A 24,393-nucleotide genomic window follows, 5' to 3' on the forward strand; every position below is an offset into this window, starting at 1 on the left:
CTCCTGGGGGACACTGCCTCCGAGGCTGCCAATTGCTTTTGCTGATCTCTTCCTGACTTTCTTCAAGTGAGATGCCAGAAATAGCTGAGTGCTTCAGCTGGCACCTTCCTGAGGCTGCATAATGTGGAACGATTACCCCAGCATGAACGGAATTTGCTGTTTATAGAGACAACTCTGAAATGGCTTTGTAATTCTCAGTTCTTGGTCTCCTCTCCCCCTCCAGTAATGATATCTTACTAGAGAAAATGTCTCAGATTCCCAGTGTCTTCCACTTCAGCCATGGCAGCAACTACAAACTCTCCCATTTATAATTACAGAGCTACAATTCCTCTCATGTTGACCTCATAAGCTCTCTTTGACAAATGCAGCAATTTCTTATGGGCAAAATATGTATTTTAGCTTCTTTGATGTGACCACACAGTCCATGAGCCACAGCCTGAGGACATCAGATACAGAAATATTCTGATTCCTTGAAGAGAGGAGGTGGGAACCATGCATTATACCTTCACAGTTTTTGGTCTTAGCTTTTAGCTCTTAAAGATGAATCAAACACAAGCACAGGAATGTAAAATGCATGGAGTAACAGACACTTTAATTTTTTTTTTATTTTAATTTTAAAGTTCAAGGTCAATCTTCAATAATTTGCAGATAAAAACAGAGTACAAAAATGCTCCTGTTAATTAGTTTGAATTTAGATAGATGATTTATTATTTCCAAATAAAACTAACCCTGCTTTTTCAAACAACATTTCTGTGCACAAATTATTTAGCTCATTCTTCTCGTAAGGCATATAAAACAGATTTCAGTTCAAACATTGAAACATTTTACATTTGGGTGTCAGAATTAGAAACACAAGTAAAAGGTTTGCAGAAAAAACATGCCAGAACTGCAGAACAGAAGTACACACTAAAGCCATTACAATGTACACCATGCAGAGACATGCACATATGAATATATATGACTATGAACATACTAGGAAAATTAAAAATATCTGTTTTCTGTCTTGTATGCAAACTCAGTTATTGAGCTAACAAGAATGCATGTTTAACTCAGTAGTCATATATTGCTTACACAATAATTATACTTTCCTATTCTTTCAGTACAAGATTGTTTCTGTCACATGGTAAAATTGTGTGATTCCAGCCGATGTCCTATGGTAATGATGAAATGATGAAATACTTTAAGGAAGAGTAAGGGACAGCATGAAGAAATACTGAAAGGTAAAATTGCACTGGCTATTTAAGAAGATGAATTTGCCTAATGATGTCTACTGGTAACTGTAAATTCTCTCTCTTCTTTATCCAATGTCCACTTTCTTTTGAGTGATTCCATTTCTCACATAGTGGAAGAAAATGTATTTTACATGTATATACACATCAGAGGAAAATCCTATCTATACATTGTGTTGAAATTATGGAAACAGGACAAAGTAAGTTCGTTTCTGCTTAAAACCTGAACTCAGTTAAATCATAAAAACTCACCAGATGTTGGCAAATAATTCCAGCAGAAACGTGTTGTTTCAGTGCAGCTGCAGAAATCCTCATGTGCGGCCAAGGGACATCAAACAAATTAACTGGCATAATATCTTTTTTGGGAAAATTACATTTCAAAAATCCTGTCATGTAACAAGACAGAGATGTCCACACGTCCTTTGTCTAAAAGGCTATGTCTTCTAACATGGCTATTTTGTTTCCTGTATTTGAGCTGTTTATATTTGAAAGATGCTACTCGAAGAACAGACCCTGTAAATAAGACTCTTCACTCCTAGGAAGGCCACCTGGAGTGAAGATGTCCAGATGATGCTTTGAACTTGCTTCTTCTACTAAAACGAGCACAGAAATCTATTTTCAGGACTTTATACTTACTTAAGGAGTATAGACTAGATTCTGTCACTCTTAATTGTACAGAGTGGTATATTATGATATAAAAAAATTGGTTGTTTCTACTGGTAGTTATCTCTTATAGAAGGAAAGTAAAGAAAACACAACTATAACCTTATCTGTGTATAAAGGCACAATCCGTATTTCCACAACACACGCTTAGTTTTATTAAGGTAATTTGAAGCTTACACATCAAGAACTAAGACTTCACCTAAGACATAATGTAACTTCTTTTTAGTTACCACCTAACAAGAATAAGAACAGTAATGTGTTACATGTGAAGAATATATAAAGTTGCTTGTAACTAGACATGGTTTTTACCGCAGAAGTTGGATCCAGTATTTGAATGCCCTAAAGTTAAGTTTCAGGATATAAACAAGTTTATGGGATCTTGAAGTAGCTCAGTGAAGTTCTCACGAGCAGGCAGAGGGGTCACGCAGGGCAGCCAGCTTTCCCCACTCCACAGCTGCCACCCTGCTGGGGGATGTGGTCAACATAAACAAGGTCAATGGTATTGCCCAGATAATTATGTAGCAAGGCCGCCTGCTGCTAACCATCCTGTCACATCTCATGCTCTGAATACGAGACTCAAAACTTGCCTCCCTGCTGACTGCTGACACAAAGCGAGGACCGGTTCTCATACCAATGCACTATGCAGCACTGAAGGCGTGCTTCTGTTGTGTGACCCAAGCCATTGGATGCATCTGGTCAGTGCAGCATTAGAAAATAATTTCTTAGCTAGTAAATAATCTCACTGCCAGGTCTGCTTTCTTCTGGCATCTAGTCACCCTAATGCGGTATCCACCCAAGGCAACTGTCTGTGGAACAGCTACTTAAACACAATGAACCTTCTCCTTCACCTTCCTTCAAAATCCCCTCTACCTTTTCACACATCAGCATCGTTAATCACTCTCTGTAGCTTCCCTGTATCATATGGGTTTATACTGCACTCTCTTTGCCAGTAAATCCACTGAAACAGAAGCACGTTACAAGCCTTGGCACAGATCTTAAATGGTTCATCTTCTGCTCTACAGAAATAATGCAGAATCCTGAACATGTGCTTTCAATTAGCTGGGTACACAGCCACCAGCAATGGCTAGCCGCTTCTAAATTAATATTGCTGAGCTGCTACAGCCACTGTTTATTGTTAGAGTGAGGCAAGTCCCTTCCTGTCCTATGATGTTGCCAGTAAGTTGGCAGAAAGCCACAAGTTGGAAGGACATGTGCAGACTGCCATTGTCTTACCCATACGATGCTATCTGCAATCATTTCTCATTCTTCTATGTAAATGTGCAGCACAAGATCACTTACCACGTAACACACTGACCTGCACAAAGCTTAGCACAAGTTCTTTGCCCCTTTTTGGGGCATCTAAAAATAAATAATTCTTATACATATGCTATTGTATGCAAAAATATCACACTGACTCTGGATTTCAGTTTGCCTTTCTGTCTGAATAATTAATAAACAATTCCCTATTGCATAGACTTGTACTCCAAGGAAAGTATTAAGTACTCACACACCTAGCAGCAAGTTATTAAAATGATCCTAATATGGAATAAATTAGGATTCAGTCCTACAATTCTATTTATACTTATTCACTTACCTGTAAAAAGGACTTCTTACAGTTCATACACGGATTTTCTCCCCAACGCCACCTGTTTGTTATGAACTACTCTTGAATAGTTATTTTAGTGGCCTTCTAAGGATACTCATCCATGTCTGATGGGGGAGGCAAATAAATTTACCTCTTTTATCTTCATAAATGTACAAAGTTCCAGTGAATATATATTATTACTCCTATATTAAGAAGTAATACACTGAATTAATTCCTGGACTTTACTACATTGAACATTTATATTCCTTTTAGCTGTATATGTATGAAAAATGTGGAGTACTATGATACAGGATGCTTTCATTGCAATCAAATAAGTTCTGCACAGGAAATCAACTATATCTGATCAAATAATGTTAATTTTTGGAGCTGACATTGGAATATGGTTTTAAGAATTTGAGTTATTTTCATGTAATATTAATGATCGCTTTTTTCCAAATCAGTCTGGGCCTCAACATAATTAAAGGGGCACGTATAAAATAACCAAGCAGCCAGAACCCTACCTCCCAGCTAAGACTAGGAATTTCAAGTAAGGCTGATCAATATGCATCTTACTGGTTTTAAGAGCTAAATTCTGTCCAATACACAAAATAAATTCAAACTAAGTAATTAAAAGATTAGTATATAGAAAGGTTACTATATGACTTAACTATATATAACCAATATATATAGTTTAAAAGAGATCTAGTGGAAGCCACCTGTGAGATCTCTGGGTTTGAGTTTTATGAATGCAAGTACTTTAAATGAGCTCCATGGGTTTGGGTATACACACTCGAAACCCCTTATGACTAAAAATGCAGATTCATGTGTTCATTTCCTGTTTTAAACCACGATGAACTGTACCTCTCATCATCCAGCCTCATCCCAACAGCAATGCAGAACAGGACATACACAAGGAGATAACACAGGACTTAGTGATAAACCAACTGGCGTGAATTTTGGCGTACGTCTGTGCAGTGCCTCTCCTTTAAACGAATGAACATCTTACAGTGTCTGCAGCCGGTTTCTACAAGACATGTTTCTGAAGGCACTCGGCAGCAGCTGCCTGCCGTATTCAACATGGAACATCTGGAGATCATCACGTTTCCAGCGACTGATGACAATTAAAGTGCAGCGAAGCATTGTTAGGTCCATCCTCACCCGCAATTTCCTTCGTTAATTGAGACAATTCTTTGTTTTCCTTCTGTCACTTTGTCTGATGCTTTTTGTAACATTAATGCTGACTTCTTTTGTGGACATTTTCTGTGTGTCCCATTTACTCTGTGAAAGTTTTAAACAGTACAGTGAGTTCTACACTGGCAGGATAAAGAGTCATTGACAATTACCTCCCAATTTATGAAAACAGTTCTACTTAATAAAGAGAATGCCTCTAGCATTCCTCACGCAGTACTGTGATGCGGAGCAACTTTCATATTCAGCATGGACATAAGCTTTTATAACTGCTATAAAGTCTGCGGATGTCAGTAGACTTTGGATCAACCCTCACGGCTACAATTATCGTATCTGCACTTGTGTATTCTAGAAGCGAAGCAAATAAATCTGGTTTCAGTCCAGAAGTGGAAACGAGAGGTTCCTTTTGATGTCACTGGGAGTTGAGTATGACTCACCTGAGACAGAATTTTCTCTTATGTTTCTTAAGTGGAAATACAGTTTCAAATAACACTTAGTTCTGCCTGCATATAAGACCCAAGTACAGTATATACTTTTCAGAGTTTCTTCAGATTATTTCCAAATATTATAAAAAGTCAGTCTGTGTGAGGCATGCAAGTGCAATCCTAATTTAAAATTATCCTTCTCCATCTCCTAGTCTGTCTGCTTATTGCCATAAGCAATGCACTATACTGTGCAGTAAACTGGATAGGTCTAGCAAAGGACACTCAGAACTGGGCTGACAGAGACACAGAACTGAGCGAGCTGGGTTTCATTATTGCATTTCTAGTGTTTCATGAGACAATTTGTAACTGTAAAGAATGCCAAGGAAATTAGGCATCATTCACATGGTAACAACGCCAGGTGGAATAATGTCTGGTGAACTTCCGCTGACATGAGTGGAAAGTACATATTTATTTGAGAGCAAAACCTGGTATTTATTTGCTGCTGTGTTTTACTACAGCCCGAATACACTTTCTCCTTTGCTATCTACTCCCTTAGTGGTCCTGTTCACTCGAGGACTCTCCAAAGACTACACATATCGTGAAAATCAAACAAGGTTATTGTCAGCCAGTGACATTATCTGGGTACACCTTTACTTTTGGGGTGCCTGACCATTCTATTGCCTTCACTGGTATTAGGACTCCTTTCATCATCAGCATCTTTTATTTCTGAGTTGTTTTGACATTACCCTCATGAGACAATGCTAATTTTTCCCAGATCCAGCCTGTGTCAAACCTTTTCACTTTCGACACCACACATTGTACCCTGTCACAAAACTGATGGTCGGGGTAAGGAAGTCAGATACTTTAGAGCTTGATATCTGAGAAACTGAGAAACAGAGAGGTAAAGCAATTTACCCCTTACTACCCCACAGGCTGATGGCAGAACCCACATCTCCTGAGAGTACCGTGTGCTGCATCACGTTGCATTTGACAGCATAAAAGAAAAACTGTACTCAATGTGAATATTCAGATAAATAAAATGGGCACATTTTGAGCTGAGGTGGAAAGTCACATTCTCAACTCTAGGCACCTAAACTTTAGGTGTCTAAATTGGAAACCTGCTCATCTTACACTCCCCTCAACAGTCAATGAAGAAACAGAGACTGAGAATGTCAAACCAGAGCTGGAGCCTAACTTACACTTTCACTGTAGGAAAATTAATTGCTTTTTTGACTATACAAAGTTTAGACACCTACAGAACCACAGAAGTGTCAGGTTTGAAGGGACCTCTGGAGATCATCTAGTCCAAACCCTGCTAAACAAGCATCACCTACAGCAGGTTGCACAGAGTTGCATCCAGGTGGGTTTTGAATGTCTCCAGAGAAGGAGACCCCACACCCTCTCTGGGCAGCCTGTCCCAGTGCTGTCACCCTCAGAGCAAAGAGGTTTTTCCTCCTGTTCAGGTGGAACCTCCTGTGTTGCAGTTTGTGCCCGTTGCCCCTTATCCTGTCACTGGGCACCACTGAAAAGAGCCGGGCCATCCTCCTGAAACTCGCCCTTCAGGTATTTGTATGCATTGATAAGATCCCCTCTCAGTCTTCTCCAGGCTAAACAGGCCCAGCTCTCTCAGCCTTTCATTATCAGGGAGATGCTCCAGTCCCCAAACCATCTTTGTAGCCCCCTGCTTTACCTTCCTTTCTTATAAACCTGCATTAGATGTGTAGAATAATATAAATGCCCCTACTTACTATGAGAAGTTTTCTTTGCACTGATTGCAAGGGTACAGACATATATTACTGAATGTATCTTGGCTAGAAAAAGGCAGGAGGATACATTCTAAGCCATAGGGCTCCAGGTCAGGAACCCATACTTCACTGAGTAGTCCCATTACAGTCAACACTCACATTACTAATATGCTGTGGCAATTTGCCCATCTAGTAAGCCTAACAGAGAAGCAATTTTTCAAATGCTTACAAAATCTGACAATTTTCTCCAACAATATGCCAGGTACACACTATTTCTCAAATGTGGCCAAGTCTTTTTCAAATTGGATTAATAATTATGTTAGTTCTGTTCAATGACATCCAGCCTGAGCAATTAATTTTTCTCTGTGGGCTAGTGGCTATGGCAGGCATTTAGGTATTTCATTTACAGCCGACCTGTGGCTCTAGATGTCATGCTGCTCAGATGGAATGTGCCCTTATACAGCTGGAGCTGCAGTATCTCGTGGAAAGGTACAGCAGGATCCATGTCACCAGGGAATACTTCTGTAGTAGAGCAGCACAGAAGATAATACAGTGAAGGTATAAAATAAACACATGTACCAATGTGTTGTTTGTTAGCAAATGCAGGGTGAAGTGCAATCCAAATTCCTTTTTTCATTTGCTCAGTCCCCCTGGGTTTAAATTTGTGTCTCTCAAGGATGTGATTGCCAAGAGGGGACAGCTTCTTATGGGGGGGTTAGCAGTTCCACCACACACTGTGCTGAGACGTCTTCCTATCTGAGAAACCAAAGAAGTAGTAAAACTAGCTGTAGTTTTTTGATCACTTTAGTCTGCAGCAGCTCAGCAGCTGCTACACAAACAGGGCAGCAGGTGGAAACCTGTGAGAGACAGGCAGGTAGGCAGCTAGGACAGGAGAAGTGTGGGCTTTGCCCTAGCCCCAGAGCCTTGGGTGTTCGTACATTATTGTTGCACTGGATGATCCTTCTACAACGTATACAACATGTAGGTGAGAGGGAGAAGTGGGGAGGATCTAACCCAAAGCCTACTGAGGTTACTGAAGACTCCCATGGGCTTTTTCAGGCTTTGCATCCAGCTTTGAATGAACCAGGGTTCATGTAGCCCACATAATTTCAGCAAAACACCAATTAAGGAAAAACCCATTCCCTTTCAGATAATTAAACTGTTTGCTCGATACATGACCCAGCTGGACTGAGCTGGAAAAAAATAACTGTGGGGATTTTTTTGCTGTAACAAGTGTGTGTGTGTTACTCAGGTTGTCGAATAAAACATCAGTTTTGCAGCTGTTCGGGCATGAGGCATTGGCAGAGGTTCTGGTCTCCACCATGCCATGGCTGTGCTGCAGGCATTTTCTCTTATCCCAAGGCATTAAATACAGTTTGGCTTTAGCGAGGCAGATGGTCACAAAAACAAGTTTGACCTGGTTGAAGCTAGTGCTGAGTGTCAAGGAACACAATTATACTCTTACCTCTGCTGTCCTGAAGCCGTTCTGTCTCTGCATTGTAGCTCCGGTGTCGTGGACCATGGGGTTTGCACACTGAGACCCACAGGTGTTCCTCTTCTCGGTGTTCAGCATTCCAGCTGTTGCTGATGCTGTAGTTACACCTGTCTGAGCTGATTTCCCGTCCTCCAGAATACCTAGTAGGGACAGGTGAAATTGTGCAATTAATACTGAGGAGCAATTTATAACTGGTTCTGACTTCCCCCTAGTGCACCACGTCTTTGTGATAGCACAAGTCACGGAAGCCATGTTACAGTACTACGGTGAGAGCAGTCTGCCTCCTTTTGTCATCTCTATCTTCACACTTTTCATTATTTGGCCTTTCTCCTATAGGCCACTGCCTCGTGAAACACCAGCTCAGAAAACATGGAAAACCAATAAATGAGTGGAGCATGTCAGTAGCCCTTTGGTCACCTGCAGACCCCCAGTGGCTTCTCCACACACACAGCTGCTTGCATGATCAAGGGTTTAACTAAGGACCCAGAGAGGCTCCCCTTAAAGCTGTTTCAGTTCTGGGAAACGAGGGGGTTAGATGTGAGCGTGATAGATGAGACCAATATGGATGGACAGATTGCTGTATTCGTGGCATTGAACATTTATTTTTTTTTTGATCAGAAGTTGAGGGAAGAAATTCAGGAGAAATGTATTTCATACTGTTTCAACTATCAGTAATCAACAAATGAGTAACTGGCTTTCTGCTCTAGCTGTGTGGATAAGGCCTGCGTTGTGCAACATGATATTAGCCAGCCTAAAAGAATTTTCTCATCTTATTGCATTAGCAAAAATCAGAGCACTAAACATCTGGTTGCAACACTGGGCCTGAAATCCAAATACAAACAGCAAGCGGGCTGCATGACTGTAGCTCTCTGTTATTTTTGGCAAAGCTCATTTGCAACAAGCTTCGTGTTCAGAAAGAAAAAAAACAGATTTACTGACTGGCAATGTAGGTATCAAAACTGGAAGAGTAAGCAAGGAGTCACAGATGCTAAGTGAAAAGTAAGTATGAGGAAAATCGGTGACAATTCATTGCTGCTTGAAGTGTGCATTGTGTCACCAAAACCTGCCGTGAATCAGGCGGGAAATCAAGCACAGTATTAAGGCTATTAAAAAGGAAGAAAAGTCCTGAATTCTTTCCCAGAAACCTGTAAGAAAAGCTCCTTTGTTAGTAGAAAACAGTATCAGTAGCAGCTAGCAAAAGCAATGACTGAAATCAATAAAGCTTCAACCAAATATTCAAAGTCTTGATTCTGAAAATATCTAAAGTTGTGTAACATTTAAGGAGTCCAAATACAAAGCAGTCACTGCATTTCCCTGAGCAGTCAGAAGATGGTGTTAGAGCTTTTCAAAGCCAGTTTAACTTGTGGTGGTAAGTAGCAATGCTAAACGGTCTACTTTTTGGTAGAAAAAATTCTCAGTGGAAATTTGAAAATATTACATTATAGTTTATTTCAAAACAAAAAAACAAAAAACACGCCAAGAACAAAACCTTCAGTCTTTGGAAACGGCCTTTTTCTGCTAGATGTAAAAACTAATGTTGTTCTCCCATCTAAAAATCTACAGGCAACTTCCCGTGAGAGAAGAGTAAACCTCACCTCTCTGCATCTCCCCGAAGTCCACACCTGCTCGTGTTTTAGGCCTTATCTCTTCCTACCACTTCACAGTGCCAGCGGAGCGGCAGAAAACTGACTTGGTGCAGAACAGGCAGTGGCATAGACTGATATCATAGACAAAATCAGCTGTCAGGCAGGGAGATGGAGGGGCAAACAGCCACGGGCGAGTCAGAGCTCCAAAGCCAGGAGTCATGCCGAAGTCTACTGCTTCACCTTTGCACTGGAGCTGTGAAAACAAGCTTGAGCACAGCTTTGAACAGGCAAAATGCTCTAGGCATTACATACTAATTCCATTAATTGAATCTTGGGTATTTCAAACATATATGAATTACGAGGTTTTCCTTCTGCGGAGTCATCCTGCTGAATTGCTTTTCACCATCTGGTCTCTAACCAAATTATCTGCTGAAACAGCTGTCAGCTGAAAAGCCACTTTATTATTGAGCACGATTGTTCATTTATCAGATTGTGTTGCATCTTTTTGTCTTGCACAGAACAGTTTTTCTTACATCAGTCCATTTCTGGATGCTGATGGAAAATATCAAAACTGAAAATAATATATCTGGTTCATTCTTTGTCCTCTGTTAGTTTGCAGTCCAAGCATCCTTGTTGCATTCTGCATTGCAGGGATGAGGCTTTTGTTGCAATGCTTGTCAGAAATGAACCAGTTATCAGTATCTGAGCCTTCCACTATCTATTATATTTTTGTATGGGTGAACTAGTGGTCACCAATACTAGTGCAAAAAGCTTTTTTATTTTATTCTGAATATGTTTGCTATTCTGAAGTTAAGAAACTATTTTAGATTTCTTTTTCATTAGCAAATAGATGATTTAGAGAGTGGGCAACAGTTTAAAGACTTCAGCGACTTGCTCTTTATGTATGAGCAGAAATTACAGTGCAAATGCGTGAGTAATGAGAGTAAGAGCACGAGATTTGTTGGCAATTCATAAAGTGACACCTATGTTATAGACTACATATATTACACAAAATGCTGATTCCAAAACAGAGATGATGTTAAAAAGATTAGGAACACATGGTTGCTTTTAAAATAGCCAATATTTTTGCATTGGTATTTAGGGTTTGCCACAGTACACAAAAATATAAGAGTTAAATTTCTTCTGTACAATCTGGAATTTGCAAGCTAGCAGGATGGCAGTACTCAGGTTCTTGCCTCGGTGTCATTTAAACCAAGCTGACTGTCGAGATACACCGACCTCGCAGCATGGGTTCAGTAAATAACCTCCTCGGTCTTTCACTGTAGAGCTTCAGTAGAACTTTGAACAAATGGGTTCAGTAATGTTGTTTTCATTCTCATGTTCTCTGCCAGGACAACCCCTGCCAAAAGACTGTGGGCCTCCTGAGGTCAGGAAAAACAGCAGATCCCAGAACAATGCTCTGTCAAATACACGTATTCTATTTGCAAATGAACTGGCAAGCCTGGAATATTCTTATGGTTCCACTTCCAAAACCTGAGTTTCTGGGTGATTATCAAACACCCACCAACAGGATGGTGACATTTCCCTCCAGAATGGTTAGGTGGTGTTTGGGGGACTGCCCAAGACAAGAGGCAGGTATTTCATTGCAACTAATCAGGTTTAGTTACAAGGATCATGCACAAATTCTCTTTCAATGGACACACGGAGAATACCCAAGCAGCAGCCCCATTGCTCACAAATCCAAGTCTATCTTTCCAGTATGTAATGTGCTTAAAATAATTTGTCCTCCCTTGGCAATGCCTACTGTCACCTTCCTTTTCACTGGCTTGCTAGGCTGCACAGGCAAGCTAACTCTTGCCTTTCTTACCAAGCCAATAGAAATCCTTTAGGCTGCAGTTTGACGAATGCTTTTATAGCAGCATCAGGAACAAAAAGGGTTATTTTAAACTGAAATCAAGCCCTAGACTTTATTCATTGCCCAATGACGCAAGCAGTTGGACTGGCACAACTTGGGAGGTAGCACAATTGAAACAAGCAGCAGAAAGCAGCTTAGGTTGGTGCGCTATCCAATGAAACAAAATCCAACCAGACCCCGCTCATCCAGCTACACTCGTTCTCCTCACCGAGTTGCCCTGCTGAGCTGTGTAAATCCTTTGGAGGATTTCTTCACATTGCTTCCAGCTACCCCTACATCAGGGGACATACATTTAGCCCCGATTCACCAAAGATTCCCTTCGTGTTACAGCAAAAACAGTGTCCCAGAGCTGCTGATCCAGGGTAAGATGTGTTATGACTGACTGATACAAAGGAGCTTTTTTTCTAAAATCTCTTTCACTAAAAAGTTTGATGATTTATACCAAATGATGGCTGTTTGAGTAATTTTTTAGTTTGTATATTTTCACATGCACAATTTGAATAGGTTTTGAAAAACCAAATTTGCCCAAGTTTTTCTGTTTCCCCACCAAAATGCTGGCATTAAAATACTGCCTTTTGTACAAAATTCCTAAAAAATTGAAAGTTTGGGGAAATTTGGATATGGACAAAAACCAACTCCAGTTATTGAATTTTACAAATCAAAACTAAAAATCGTCCCTAGCATATCTGGATACGTTTTAACTGTTCCACAATTTAAAAGAAGGGCATTTAAGAACAGTTTTATGATTCTATCAATATGTAATGAACAGAAAACTACCTAAAATCAGATGCATCTTGATATAAGTGTGAAGACTAGCAAGACAGGACAAATCTGTCTGAAATATGTGTCCTGTGTGGAGAACAACAGGCATATTAAACATAATACAAACTCCTAGAAGAGGACAAAGAGAATAGAACATGACAATTGTCACTGCTAATACAAAAACCAAGGCACTGGTACTTTTATGCAGCTCATATAAACAGTATAAATAAAATTAACCCTCCAAGAACTGCTGCTACTCATAAGTACAAGATTCTAATGTTGAATATTCAGACTACTAGTAAGAAATCAAGTTTTTCCAGCCTTTCTGGGATAACATCCTACTCTCTCTGTTGTAAATGTAATGAAAAATTCAGTGTGCCCAAGCAAACACAAAGAACAGTTTTTAGAAGGAAGACTCAGAACACGTCAATGCTTGTTACCTTAATTCTCTAAAATTGTCTCTATTAATTAACCATAGTTGTTATCATCATGATTCTTTGTGTTTCAGACTAGTAAGTCAAGTATTAATCCCAGGTAGGACATGACCATTTTGTAAAGAACAGAAGGTTCCTTCAAAACAGAATTGTAGGCAGTAAACTGTTCTGTACTGTTTAGAGGCATCTTTCAGTTTCAAAATACCATGGAAATCTGATTAAAATAGTGCATTCAGAGAAATACTGTCTGTGATGCCCTTTTTTCTCTGCTGGCTGTAGCATACTTATGCCCTAACTTCTCTTTCTCAACATCTCCCTCCCTGCCTCACTTATCTTCCTGGCAGGCTGCACCTCACTTCTCTAGGAGCAAGTCACCAGGTCCCATCTCCTACCATGTTTGATGAGACCTCTTAGTATGTTCTAGCATGTGTTCTTGTGTCTGCCATTCTAGTAATTTCTAAATTTTGAAAAAGTTTTCAGAAATTCCCAGACAGCAGCATCCCTCAGGTATTTAGTAATTTAGAAGATACATACCTAAAATAGCAGCCTGAAATTTGCTCATGGATTTGCAAGCTTATGTCCGTTAAAAATAAAGCATGATTAAGTCATATTTTATAACCTTTAAAAAAAAGCAGGGAGGCAGCAGTCTAAGGAAGTTTTAAAAAGAATCATTTTAGTAAATAGGATGTTCATCACAGAGAAGTCAAAGGAAATTTAAAATGCAGAATGGAAATTTTAGACATTAAACTTGTATTTCTGATTTCTTCTATTATAATGACAACACTAGGGATAACAAAACCAAGGATAAACAATGCATAGACGCTGCTGTAGTTCTTCATACAGACTGGTTACACCTGAGAATTCAAATGACCCTTTATGAGAGCATCTTATAAAGAGGGGAGGAAATTTTTATTCTTCGTATTTAACTCTTTCTAACTATATTTTAGTAAGGAAATAAGGATGATAAGAAGAGGGGGGAAATGACATAATTAATTCAGATTGTGAAAGTAAAACTGGAGTGAAAAACAAAATAGCATCATGGACTGACAGCTGGCACAGACAGACAGGAAAAAAAGAACCAGGAGGGGCAGGTTTGTTCATGGCAAAAGATAAAGGTATGACTTCCTCAAGGCTTTTTGCTAGACCTTATCTATGTATTACAAAGCTAATATATATTTCCTAATGTTCAAGAATCAGAGAAAGGAACCAGATTGTGACATTTAGAGGTAGCCCTTAGTTATCAGGACTATGGAAAATTCTCAAACCACTGATAGCATAAAGGTAGGTCTGCCTGGATCTCTGCATAGACCTCATCCAAAGAGCAATATCTTAGTAAGATTCAAGATGAACTGAAATGTTCTGTGACTAGCAAAACCCAGCAATATGCAACAACTAATGCTGTCAAGAAACTTGGGAGGGCTACAAAGCCTTGCAGTCCAGAGGCAAAGTTAATTTTAGCCAAAAGGATCAGACCTTTGTGGAGAAAATTATTCCCCATGTGCTTGCCACAGTATTCTCCTACCTGATTTTAAAGGAGCAGCTAATGACCAAAATTGGACATGAATTCTGACCCAAATACAGACCTGAGGCAGTATTGTGGGCCCGGTGCTGTGCCATGCTCTGCTATTGAATAACAAGCACGTATTTGTTTAAAGTGGGTAGCTGCCAATTAGCATGCTAAATTCCTATATTTGGAACAAACCAGTAAGGTTCAATTTTCTGGTTCAGCAACACCCTTTTTTATTTATCATCGTGGCTGTTGTCTCATGAATAATGCATAGGATGTTGTTTTAGAAAATGCCTGCATGATAAGAAACTGCACTGTAACAATGACTCTGAGAAAACTCACAGTAAAGATGACTGAGCAACGTTACCACAACAGGCAGTTGCTTCCAGAGGAAGTATGTATTTGTTACTGTCCTGGTTTTGGCTGGGATAGAGTTAATTTTCTTCCTAGTAGCTGGTGCAGTGCTGTGTTTTGGATTTAGTATGAGAACAATGTTGATAACACCCTGGTGTTTCAGTTGTTGCTGAGTAGTGCTTGCTCTGCGTCAAGGACTTTTCCGTTCCCCATGCTCTGCCAGTGAGCGGGTGCACCAGAAGCCAGGAGGGAGCAGAGCCAGGACAGCTGACCCAAACTAGCCACAGGGATGTTCCATACCATAGAACTCATGCTCAGTATATGAACTGGGGGGACTTGGCCGGGGGCTGCCGATCGCTGCTGGGGGACTGGCTGGGCGTCGGTCAGTGGGTGGTGAGCAACTATATTGGGCATCACTTGGGTTTTTTTTCCCCCATTGGGTTTTTATTCCTCTTTCCTTCTCTCTCTTTTTCATTACAACTGCTATTGTCATCATTAATATTTATTTTATTTCAATTAATAAATTATTATCTCAACTGGTGAGTTTTACCTTTTTTCTGATTCTCCTCGCCATGCCACTGGGGCAGGGTGGAGTGAGAAGTGGCTGTATAGTACTTAGTTGCCAGCTGGGGTTAAACTACAGCAGTTACTGAGTTTCTTGCTTTTAATGCTACAGAGTGATAATAAGTATAAAGAGTACTGAAATAGCTGTTTTCTATACCTGTTTTCCAATTTGAAACTATTTGCGTTTGGGAAATCTACACAGCTGTGGGCCTGAGTGCTGGTACATAACGCTACTGCAGAAGTAACACCTAGTATGAATCCTATCAAAAATTAATGGAGTAGAGTCTGTGGCACAAGTCAGGTTTTAGTCATTTTCTCCAAAGCAGTAGTCTCAGGGATAAGGCCAGATGTTCAGGAAATCTGCAATAGCTTTTTTGCCTAACAAGAAAGAATTTAGAAACTTTCAGACATAGCAGAGCAGGTTTGTAAGCCAGGATGAAGGATCCAGAAGTTCTGCAGAGGGAGGACCTGCTGCAGCAGGAAAATGCCATCAGAAACAATGTTTTGTATTTATTGAATCAGCCAATACAATAGATTTGCTGCCTAGACATTCAGAGAATCCAGAATGATCTATCTGTACTCCAATGCAATATGAATTTTAGACAGCGAAGCAAAACAAAACAAACGTATTTGCATCTTCTACGGATTCTCTATTGGCCATCAAAATTCTGTGGATTCTCTCTTTCCAGGTGCCACAGAAATGGTTCCCCCACAGGCTGGGGAAAAGGCAGAGGGAGGAGATCTGTCCTCCTTACATGAAGCCCCCGACATATGGCTGGAGTGTCGTCACTGCCGCCAGGCAGGGCTGAGCCATGCCCCAGCGCGCAGCCCACCCTGGGGAGCGGGGAGCTGGGTGCCTGCCACCCGACTTCCATGGGATGCTTACTTGAACCCCGCTCACCCTACAGCATGAACAGCCTCTTCGTTCTCTGTTTAGAAGGTATCTGCTTTACTTTCAGCACTGAGAGAAGTAGGTGATAAATAAGAGGAAATTCTCTATTATGCAAGATGGCCAGACTCAGACAATAGCTAATAGCAGAATGCGAATCAGACACTGAGATCCTGATCTGGCCATGGTTTTGCCACATTTGGGAGCCTTATGGAATTATGTTCTTCTGTAGGATTATGGTATTAAATGTCTAATCCAGTACTAAAACGACTGGCTCACAATGAATACATTTAATGCTTTTAAATGACTATATGCACATTGGAGTCCCAGCAAAACTGGGAAACCAAGCGCTACATCTTGTGACAGTTTTGGCTGTCAGGTTTGCTTGTTTTCCTATTTCCTACCACTTCATTTCTGAGCATTTACCATTGCTGTTTTGAAATGAGGCAAGAGGCTCCTTTTTGTTAGATAACAGGAATTTCTAAAAGATTTAAAAACTGGCATTTAACATGTGCATGCATAAGTAAGCATAAATAGCTCTGAAAGTCTGATCATATTTATGAAAATAATATGAAGATTTCCGCTACAGAGTATTCAAATATTCTAGCAGACAAGTAGAACAGAAAAAAGGGCAGCATGAAAGCTGCAAACCTTGATATTCCTTACATGGCCTAATTTCCCAGGTACAGGCAGATGCTAAATCCTTGCATATCGGTATATTTTGATTTCATATCATGATACAGAATCATGGTAGTGCTGTCTTGTAAACAGACTTTAAAACGTTGCAACCACATCTATGAAATGAAAGGTGAATATGTAACTTATTCCAAATAGGAAAAGCACACTGCAACGCTCTTTAACAATGTGTGATCATTTCAAGACTCAAGACAGACGATGCTACACGGAAAATAGTCTCCAGAAGCAGAATAAGGGGGAGTTGGTGTCACCAGCAAGGAAAGGTAAACTTGAAAGAATTGTAACCAGGGTGCTAGGGAAAGACTTAATGGCAGAAAGACAACAGAGCTTGATGGAAAATTTTAGTAACTGGAAAGAAAAAACCTGAATTTTCACTATATTGTGAAATAAGAATTGGCAACATTTTTGAAAATGTTGAAGGCTGAGTACATTTTATGTCTGGGGAAAAAAACGAGACAGAATGGGTTACTTACCAGTGCCACATGATGTGCCAGAAACAGATCACTCATTCCTCCAAAGGGAAAAACTAACATAACAAATAGCAAACCTCCAAAGTGCTTTTTGGGATCATGCAAAGATGCAGGCTGTTTCAGTACTGCCCATGAAAAATTCACCTTAAATATGTACCCTCCCATGCACAGTACCTTACATCATGGATGTCCAAACTAAGTCGAGTCAGCCTGTTTTCCAAAGGCGCTTGCTTTTGGCTCCATTCCTGTCTGACCCTTTCCTCATGATACAAAGAAAGAAGTTCCCATTACAGGAAAGCACTGTGCGAGATGGAAGACAAGCAGCAGAGTGCTGGTCCTCTCTCAGCCATCCTTCCCACAACTGCACCTACCCTGCTTGAAGACAGGTTCTGAACAGTGGCTCAGATCTGTAGACGTTCACATGATCTTTCCTTCTCCTTCGGGTTGTAGTAATGAAACATCACTCATTATGTTTTAGACTAATTTCCAACACAGAAATGGAAAGTATTATTATCATTCTCATTACCTAGCTAACCACAAAAGGAATTTTAAGATGAGTAGATAGTATCATTTCTTACGGAGGAGCAGCAAAAATATTTAGGCAGACTAAACAGAAATCCTTATGAAAAGCATCTACATGTACATGAAACGAGGTGAAATGACTCTTCAGTTTCTCTTACCAAGGTTCAGCAGCTGGAAATTGAAACCAAAGGTTCCAGGTAAGACATTGGACATGTATTTTAACAATGAGTGATTAGCTACTGGCCTAACTCACAAGGGCTTAGGCAAAATGTCAGCCACTGGAAAGCTGTAAATCAAGTTTGAATGTCCCAAAGGTATGCTCCATATGGGAATTAATTCAGGAAAGACCAGTGGGCTGTATGGCCAGGTGACATTTCCAGCCTTACAGTCTATGAATATATGAAAGGATACTGATGACTTAACTGCCTCACAGTATAACTGTGGCCATAAAATGCTTTGGCTTGAGATACCTGTATGCAGGTGAAAAAGTTATCACTCAAATTTAGTGTTCATCCTAAAATGCGAACAGTAGCTGTGTTAAAACCTACTGCCATCAGCTGTTAACAATCTGCTAGATAAATCCATGAATCTTGTTTCATCTTTTCCACAGATAGCATAAACACTCAGAAGGCACTCCGGCACCAGCTTTATGCAAGTGATAGAAATTCATACTTCTAGCACTGCAAGTGCTTGAAACAATTCTGATGGCCCACCTGGGAAATACTAGCAGATTACAAGAATGACAGTTGCAGTGTGAAGACAATATTCAGATGAAATGTACAAAGACAGAAACGCAACTATATGTATTGCTAGGAAACTGGTAAAAAAAAAAAAAAAGAAAATTAAAAATATTTCAGTCAATTCATGGAGGATTGGCTGATTATTTTGCTCTTCAGTAGCTAGCATCCATCTGAACAGGCTAGCCTGAATCCATGTTCTTCCAGGAGGAATGATAGGCTCAACATTACTTCTTTTTCATCAGCTGCTTAAAATTTAAGGCTTAGTCAAGCAAACAGCAATGCAGAAACAATCTGGAGGGGCTCGGCGGATTCAGAAAAACCTTAGAATGGAAAATCCTCCCTTAGAGTCTACAGCTGCCCATGCTAAGCGGTAAAATGTCCCTCCCCCATCTACCTGTATGTTTTACTTTGAATCTGTATTTTTCCTAAACAGAAAAGGCAGTGTGACAGTCTAGGGAAGTAATTATGCATGTACTCATCAGATAATAACATTGGGATAGGCATGCATTATTTATTTGCATATAGTAAAGGACCAAGCCACTTTTTTCATGCAAGGCCATGGCTGAGAAATTCACACAATCACACAGCCTTCAAAATATTACCTCCATAGTCTAGAAAAGACTGCTACTTAATGCGAGTCAGACAAAAAGCCTTACAATAAACTCCTGGCTTCAATCATTCCATTTCTAAGTTTTAACTATTACCGTATTTCAATTTAAGATAAAATCCAACTTTGATTCTCAGATTTTTTAACTGCAATCAATTTATTTCATTTTTGAACTGCAAAAATACCTGAGGTAAAAAAGTGGGATTAGCAATATCAGTTCTGTTTCTATTAAGAAATGTATTTCTATATTCGACTACAGATACAGAAAAGACAGATTTCTGTCACTTAAATAAATATTGGATTACTGCAATACATACTGCAGTTCTGGAAATTTTGATGAATAGGCAGTGAGGTAAACTGCACTCTGAACTGTTTCCTGTATGAAATACATTGCACCTCTACTTCACGACTGGAAGGAGGCTTTACTTAACACTAATTCCATTTTCAAGTGTTAGTTTTGAACTATACATTCCTAAAATAGAAAATACAGGATTAGGACTGGCCAGAAAGTATGAATTTAATCCTGAGGCAGAGAAAAAAGAATTTTTAAATGGCTTGAATAAGAATATAAAGAGGAAAAGAAACAACAAAAAACCAACAACCACAACAACAACAAAAAAAAGAGAAAGCTTTTCTCCAAGAAGAGTAATTTTGCAGAGCAATTTCCTTCCAAGCATCCTGCGGGCAGGACCTGTCACTGACACAAACCACCACTCAGTTTCCTGCTCAGATCTTTTCAGACACTCTCCCTCTCGCCGTCTGTCCCCTCACTGCCCGCGGCTGAGGCAAAGGGCAATAGCTCTTCCTGCAGTCAATGACAGCCCTTTGGCTCTCAGCAACTAAGAAAATTTTTCTTAGGAAAGATTTCAATGCTGCAACAAGAGCTTTTTCCACTGGAAAATCATCTGAACAGAAAGGTCCAAATCATCTCTCCTGCAAATCATGTCCACTGATGCTCAATAACCTTTCTCCTTTCAGTATTGTCACAGTCAGGAAAGCCTTTCATGTAATTCAAGTGTTCATGCACATGGTATTTTTAGTCAATTTTTTTTATCGGTGGGTGAATGATTATACTGGCATAAACTGTGGGTGATCAATCCTAGTAGGTCTGCTTTAGACTGCAGGAAGGGTTTAGCAAGAATGTTGGCCATTAGCTAAATGGGAATTAATCAGAGACTTAGAGGCCTTGAGGTAGTTACCATAATGTATTTAAAAATATTATATATAGATTTTTTTAACCTTTTCAGAAAGTCCTAGAGGTAGAAAGTGCAACAAAGAGGCTGCTGAGGAAGGAGTGGCAGCCAGAGAGCCCTGCCCAGCCCTTGCCCTCCCCACCTGCTGCAGGGGCATGGGGCGGCTGCTCCCCCCCGAGACACCACCACCACCTTTGAGGAGGCATTTTTCAGTGATATTTTTTAATGGAATCAACAAATCAAACACCCACAAAGCATATAATTACACAGAATGGCCATAGTGCAAACCAGCAGTAACAGTCCCATCCAAATTACTTACACTCCCTATATGTTATCTCAAATAAAATTTGCATTTTTAACAATCCTACTCTCATAATTTAGCAAAAAGCTTAAGCACAGGTGGTCTCAATATCAACAGGGCCTTTTTCATACTTAAAAATAAGGAGATGTTCAGTTTTGGGGGGTGGGATGGGGTGGGGTAGGATGACTAAGAGACATAAAATGAAGATGCCAAAGCTCTCTGACAATATGTTGAAATATTTTGTTGCTTCCAATCTATATTTCAGCCTTTGTTCTAAAATGGCACCTTTACCTATGTGAAATTAAGACAGTATTAAACTATCAAATGGCAGCAAAGATGAAAATGTATGGATTGGAAGAATTAACGGCTATGTTTCAGCTGGAAAATATGATTACCAAAAGCTGGATTTATCAGCTGAGCCAAATTTTTCCAATAATTTCACTGCTGTCTTGTGGTGGAGTAAACACTGGTTTAGGCCAATACCATTATTTTCGACTGGGTTCTAAGCTGAGCAAACCCTAAGGATATGTGTGGAATAAGGAATGGCAATGTTGAGTAGTTTCAGGTCAGCGGGTTGACACTGATCATTTATTACAGAAATCATCAATTTAATTCTATTATTTTCCTCTGTTGCTGTCTAGGTTCCTTAGAATTCCCTGATCCATAAGCTGATGCAGAAATGTCATTTTTGTAATGGCAAAAATAATTATTTTTCCATTTCTGGGGGAGGCATACAGCTGGGTGATGCATCAGTATTACTGCCTTTCCATCCTGCAACACTTCCCACCCCTCTCCCACAGACGTGATGTGAAAAGTTTGACTAGAAGTCCCTAAAGCATATCGGAATGATTACCTCCTCTGAAGCATGGGGGGCTCTGGGCTTTTCCATTGCTTTGGTTTACTTCCACGTTTCGTACTGAGTTTGTACTTCCAGTACCGACAGCAAGGTTTGCTACTTAGGTGGTCTTCAGAGGTGCAGTGAGGTACAGAGGTGCAGAGGTACAAAATGAGGTGCCACTTGGAAAGAAACCCTTTGAAGAACAGCCCTACCAAGTCATGCTTTTAAGAAATTGATTTTCAGAGGGCTTTGAACCGTATCTTCTTCTTGTGCAGATGGAAGCACCTACGCAAACCCACTCTACAGAGGCACTTTCCGTGTTTAAGGAGTCTATTACTCATCCACGTAAATGCTAATAGACAAAAAGTTGGTGCGCAAAGTGGAGGAGACACATAAGAAGGCTGGTTTCTGAAAGCCAGATGATAAAAATTAGACGCAAAAGCTTTTTCTCCCTATTCTATGAAACATCCCACACGCTGGTTTTTTATTTTCTTCTCTTTTGGGGTGGTTTAGAAAGGTGTTCTCAGTACCGCCCTCCATACAGAGGCTAATGGCAACTGAAATGGCAGAGATCTTATAATTAAAACCCAGAAACAATATTAAAATGGGATCCTTTAGCAAATTCTATATCATTTGTGGTGGGTTGACCCTGGCTGGATGCCAGGTGCCCACCAAACTGCTCTGTCACTCCCCTCCTCTGCTGGACAGGGGAGGGAAAATACATTGAAAAGCTCGTGGGTCAAGGTAAGGGCAGGGAGATCGCTCAGCAATTACCGTCATGGGCAAAGCAGACTCATCTTGGGGAAATTAATTTAATTTATAACCAATCAAATCAGAGTAGGATAATAAGAAAATAAAACCCCTAAATCTTAAAACACTTCCACACCACACTCCTCCCTTCTTCCCAGGCTAAACTTCACTCCTGATTTTCTCTACCTTCCCCCCCGACTCAGCAGCAGAGAGGGACGGGGAATGGGGCTGTGGGAATGGGCTGTGGGAATGGGGCTGCCTCTGCTGCTCCTTCCTCCTCAGGGGGAGGCTCCTCACACCCTGCCCTGCTCCCGCCTGGGTCCCTCCCACGGACACAGCTCTCCATGGCCTTCCCCAATGCGAGTCCTTCCCTTGGGCCGCAGTTCTTCACGAACTGCCCCAGCTGGGTCCCCCCACGGGCGCAGCCCCTCAGGCACAGCCGGCTCCAGCGTGGGTCCCCGCGGGGTCACAGCCCGGCCAGCAGCCCTGCCCCAGCCCGGGCTCCTCGCCATGGGGCCACAGGTCCTGCCAGGAGCTGCTCCAGCGTGGGCTGCCCATGGGCTCACAGCCGCCTTCGGGCACCCACCTGCTCCGGCGTGGGGTCCTGCACGGGCTGCACGTGGGGATCTGCTCCAGCATGGACCTCCCTGTGTCACCAGCCTGCCGCACCGGGGGCTGCACCACGGGCTGGGGGAGAATCTCTGCTCCGGCGCCTGGAGCCCCCCTGCCCCTCCTGCACTGGCCTGGGGGGCTGCGGGGCTGATGCTCTCAGTATTCTCACTCCTCCCTCCAACTAAAACGGCTGTTGCACAGTTTTCCCTCCTTCTTAAACACATTACCCCAGAGGTGCTACCACTGTCACTGATGGGCTTGGCTTTGGTCAGTAGCGGGTCCGTCTCGGAGCCGGCTGGCGTGGGCTCTGTCAGACACAGGGGAAGCTTCTGGCAGCCTCTCACAGAAGCTACCCCTGCAGCTCCACACACATCCCGCCATCCCATCCCACCCCGCCCCGCTACCAAAACCTTGCCACGCAAAGCTGGTATCCAAGGTCTGGACTATGGTGGAATAGGGAATTACCGTAATACGTCTACAATCCAGGAAGAGTCTGTATTTATTCAATTTTACTGTAATTCTAAACCGTTATAATGTTATCTCCTGAAAATATCAGGTCAAAATCACTGCTATAACTGTTTCTTAAACATACCCGATTTTGAACCAACCCATTAATAAAAGAATGGTACTAAATGGGCATAAGAGCACAAAAGAGTTCCTGATACACTCATATTACTCACTAGCAAAAGTGATCCGTCTTTGGCTCTTAACCTAAAATAGATTTTTTATTAAATACTTCTCTGCAGTCTTATTAACAAGAAACCATCTGCTGCACCAAGTTCTTCATCTACAACCTGATGCTTGCTTATTCATTTCTGTTAAGCTCTTAACTTCACGTATACCTGGTAAATGAAAAGAGCAGATGACTGCAGCTGTGGTCCAAGCCAGCACCAGTCCCTGTTGTTATGGCAACTGGTGCTCACACAGCCCTGCTCTGTGCCTGCGGCTGTGGCCAGTCCTCCTACTGTAAAGGATGGAAAAGCAATTTACAAAAACTTCTCTATGAAAGGTTACCTCTGCAGCCCTGTGTTCTGCATACTGAGTCTTGACCAGAGCCTAACTGCAGAGGTGAACCTGGTCTATAAAACTTCCCCAGTTGTCAGCCATCAGAAAATAGTAAAGCAGCAGCATAAGCCACTCATTTAACCCGAGAAAAAAAGAGCAAGAATTATTCATAAATGCACAGCTATATTAAAGGCAACTATGCAAGATAAACTGTTAGCCAGGCAGATTGCTAGATAGCAATACAGTTTCTCCTGTATTCCTTTGATTTTCTTCATCTATTTTACAACGGTCTCCATTCTACTCCCATCTCATAGCTATTTTGCAAATGCCTTCACTAGGGAACAAACTGATCCTAAA

At 41.0% G+C, this 24,393-nt stretch overlaps 1 protein-coding gene across 1 annotated transcript in view; it reads right to left on the bottom strand.

The window, feature by feature from the left end:
• Positions 1-665: 665 nt before the first annotated feature.
• BAALC (BAALC binder of MAP3K1 and KLF4) overlaps positions 666-24,393 on the bottom strand; it is a 29,249-nt gene continuing 5,521 nt past the window's right edge. The window contains exons 2-3 of the mRNA XM_055706344.1: positions 8,301-8,470; positions 666-4,755 (exon numbers count right to left, since the gene is read on the bottom strand). Of these exons, the coding sequence (XP_055562319.1) occupies positions 4,651-4,755; positions 8,301-8,470 (275 nt within the window). The 3' untranslated portion in view covers positions 666-4,650. The remainder of the gene's footprint in view (positions 4,756-8,300; positions 8,471-24,393) is intronic.

The sequence above is a fragment of the Falco cherrug genome, chromosome 3 (assembly GCF_023634085.1).
Source record: "Falco cherrug isolate bFalChe1 chromosome 3, bFalChe1.pri, whole genome shotgun sequence".
Lineage (NCBI taxonomy): Eukaryota > Metazoa > Chordata > Aves > Falconiformes > Falconidae > Falco > Falco cherrug.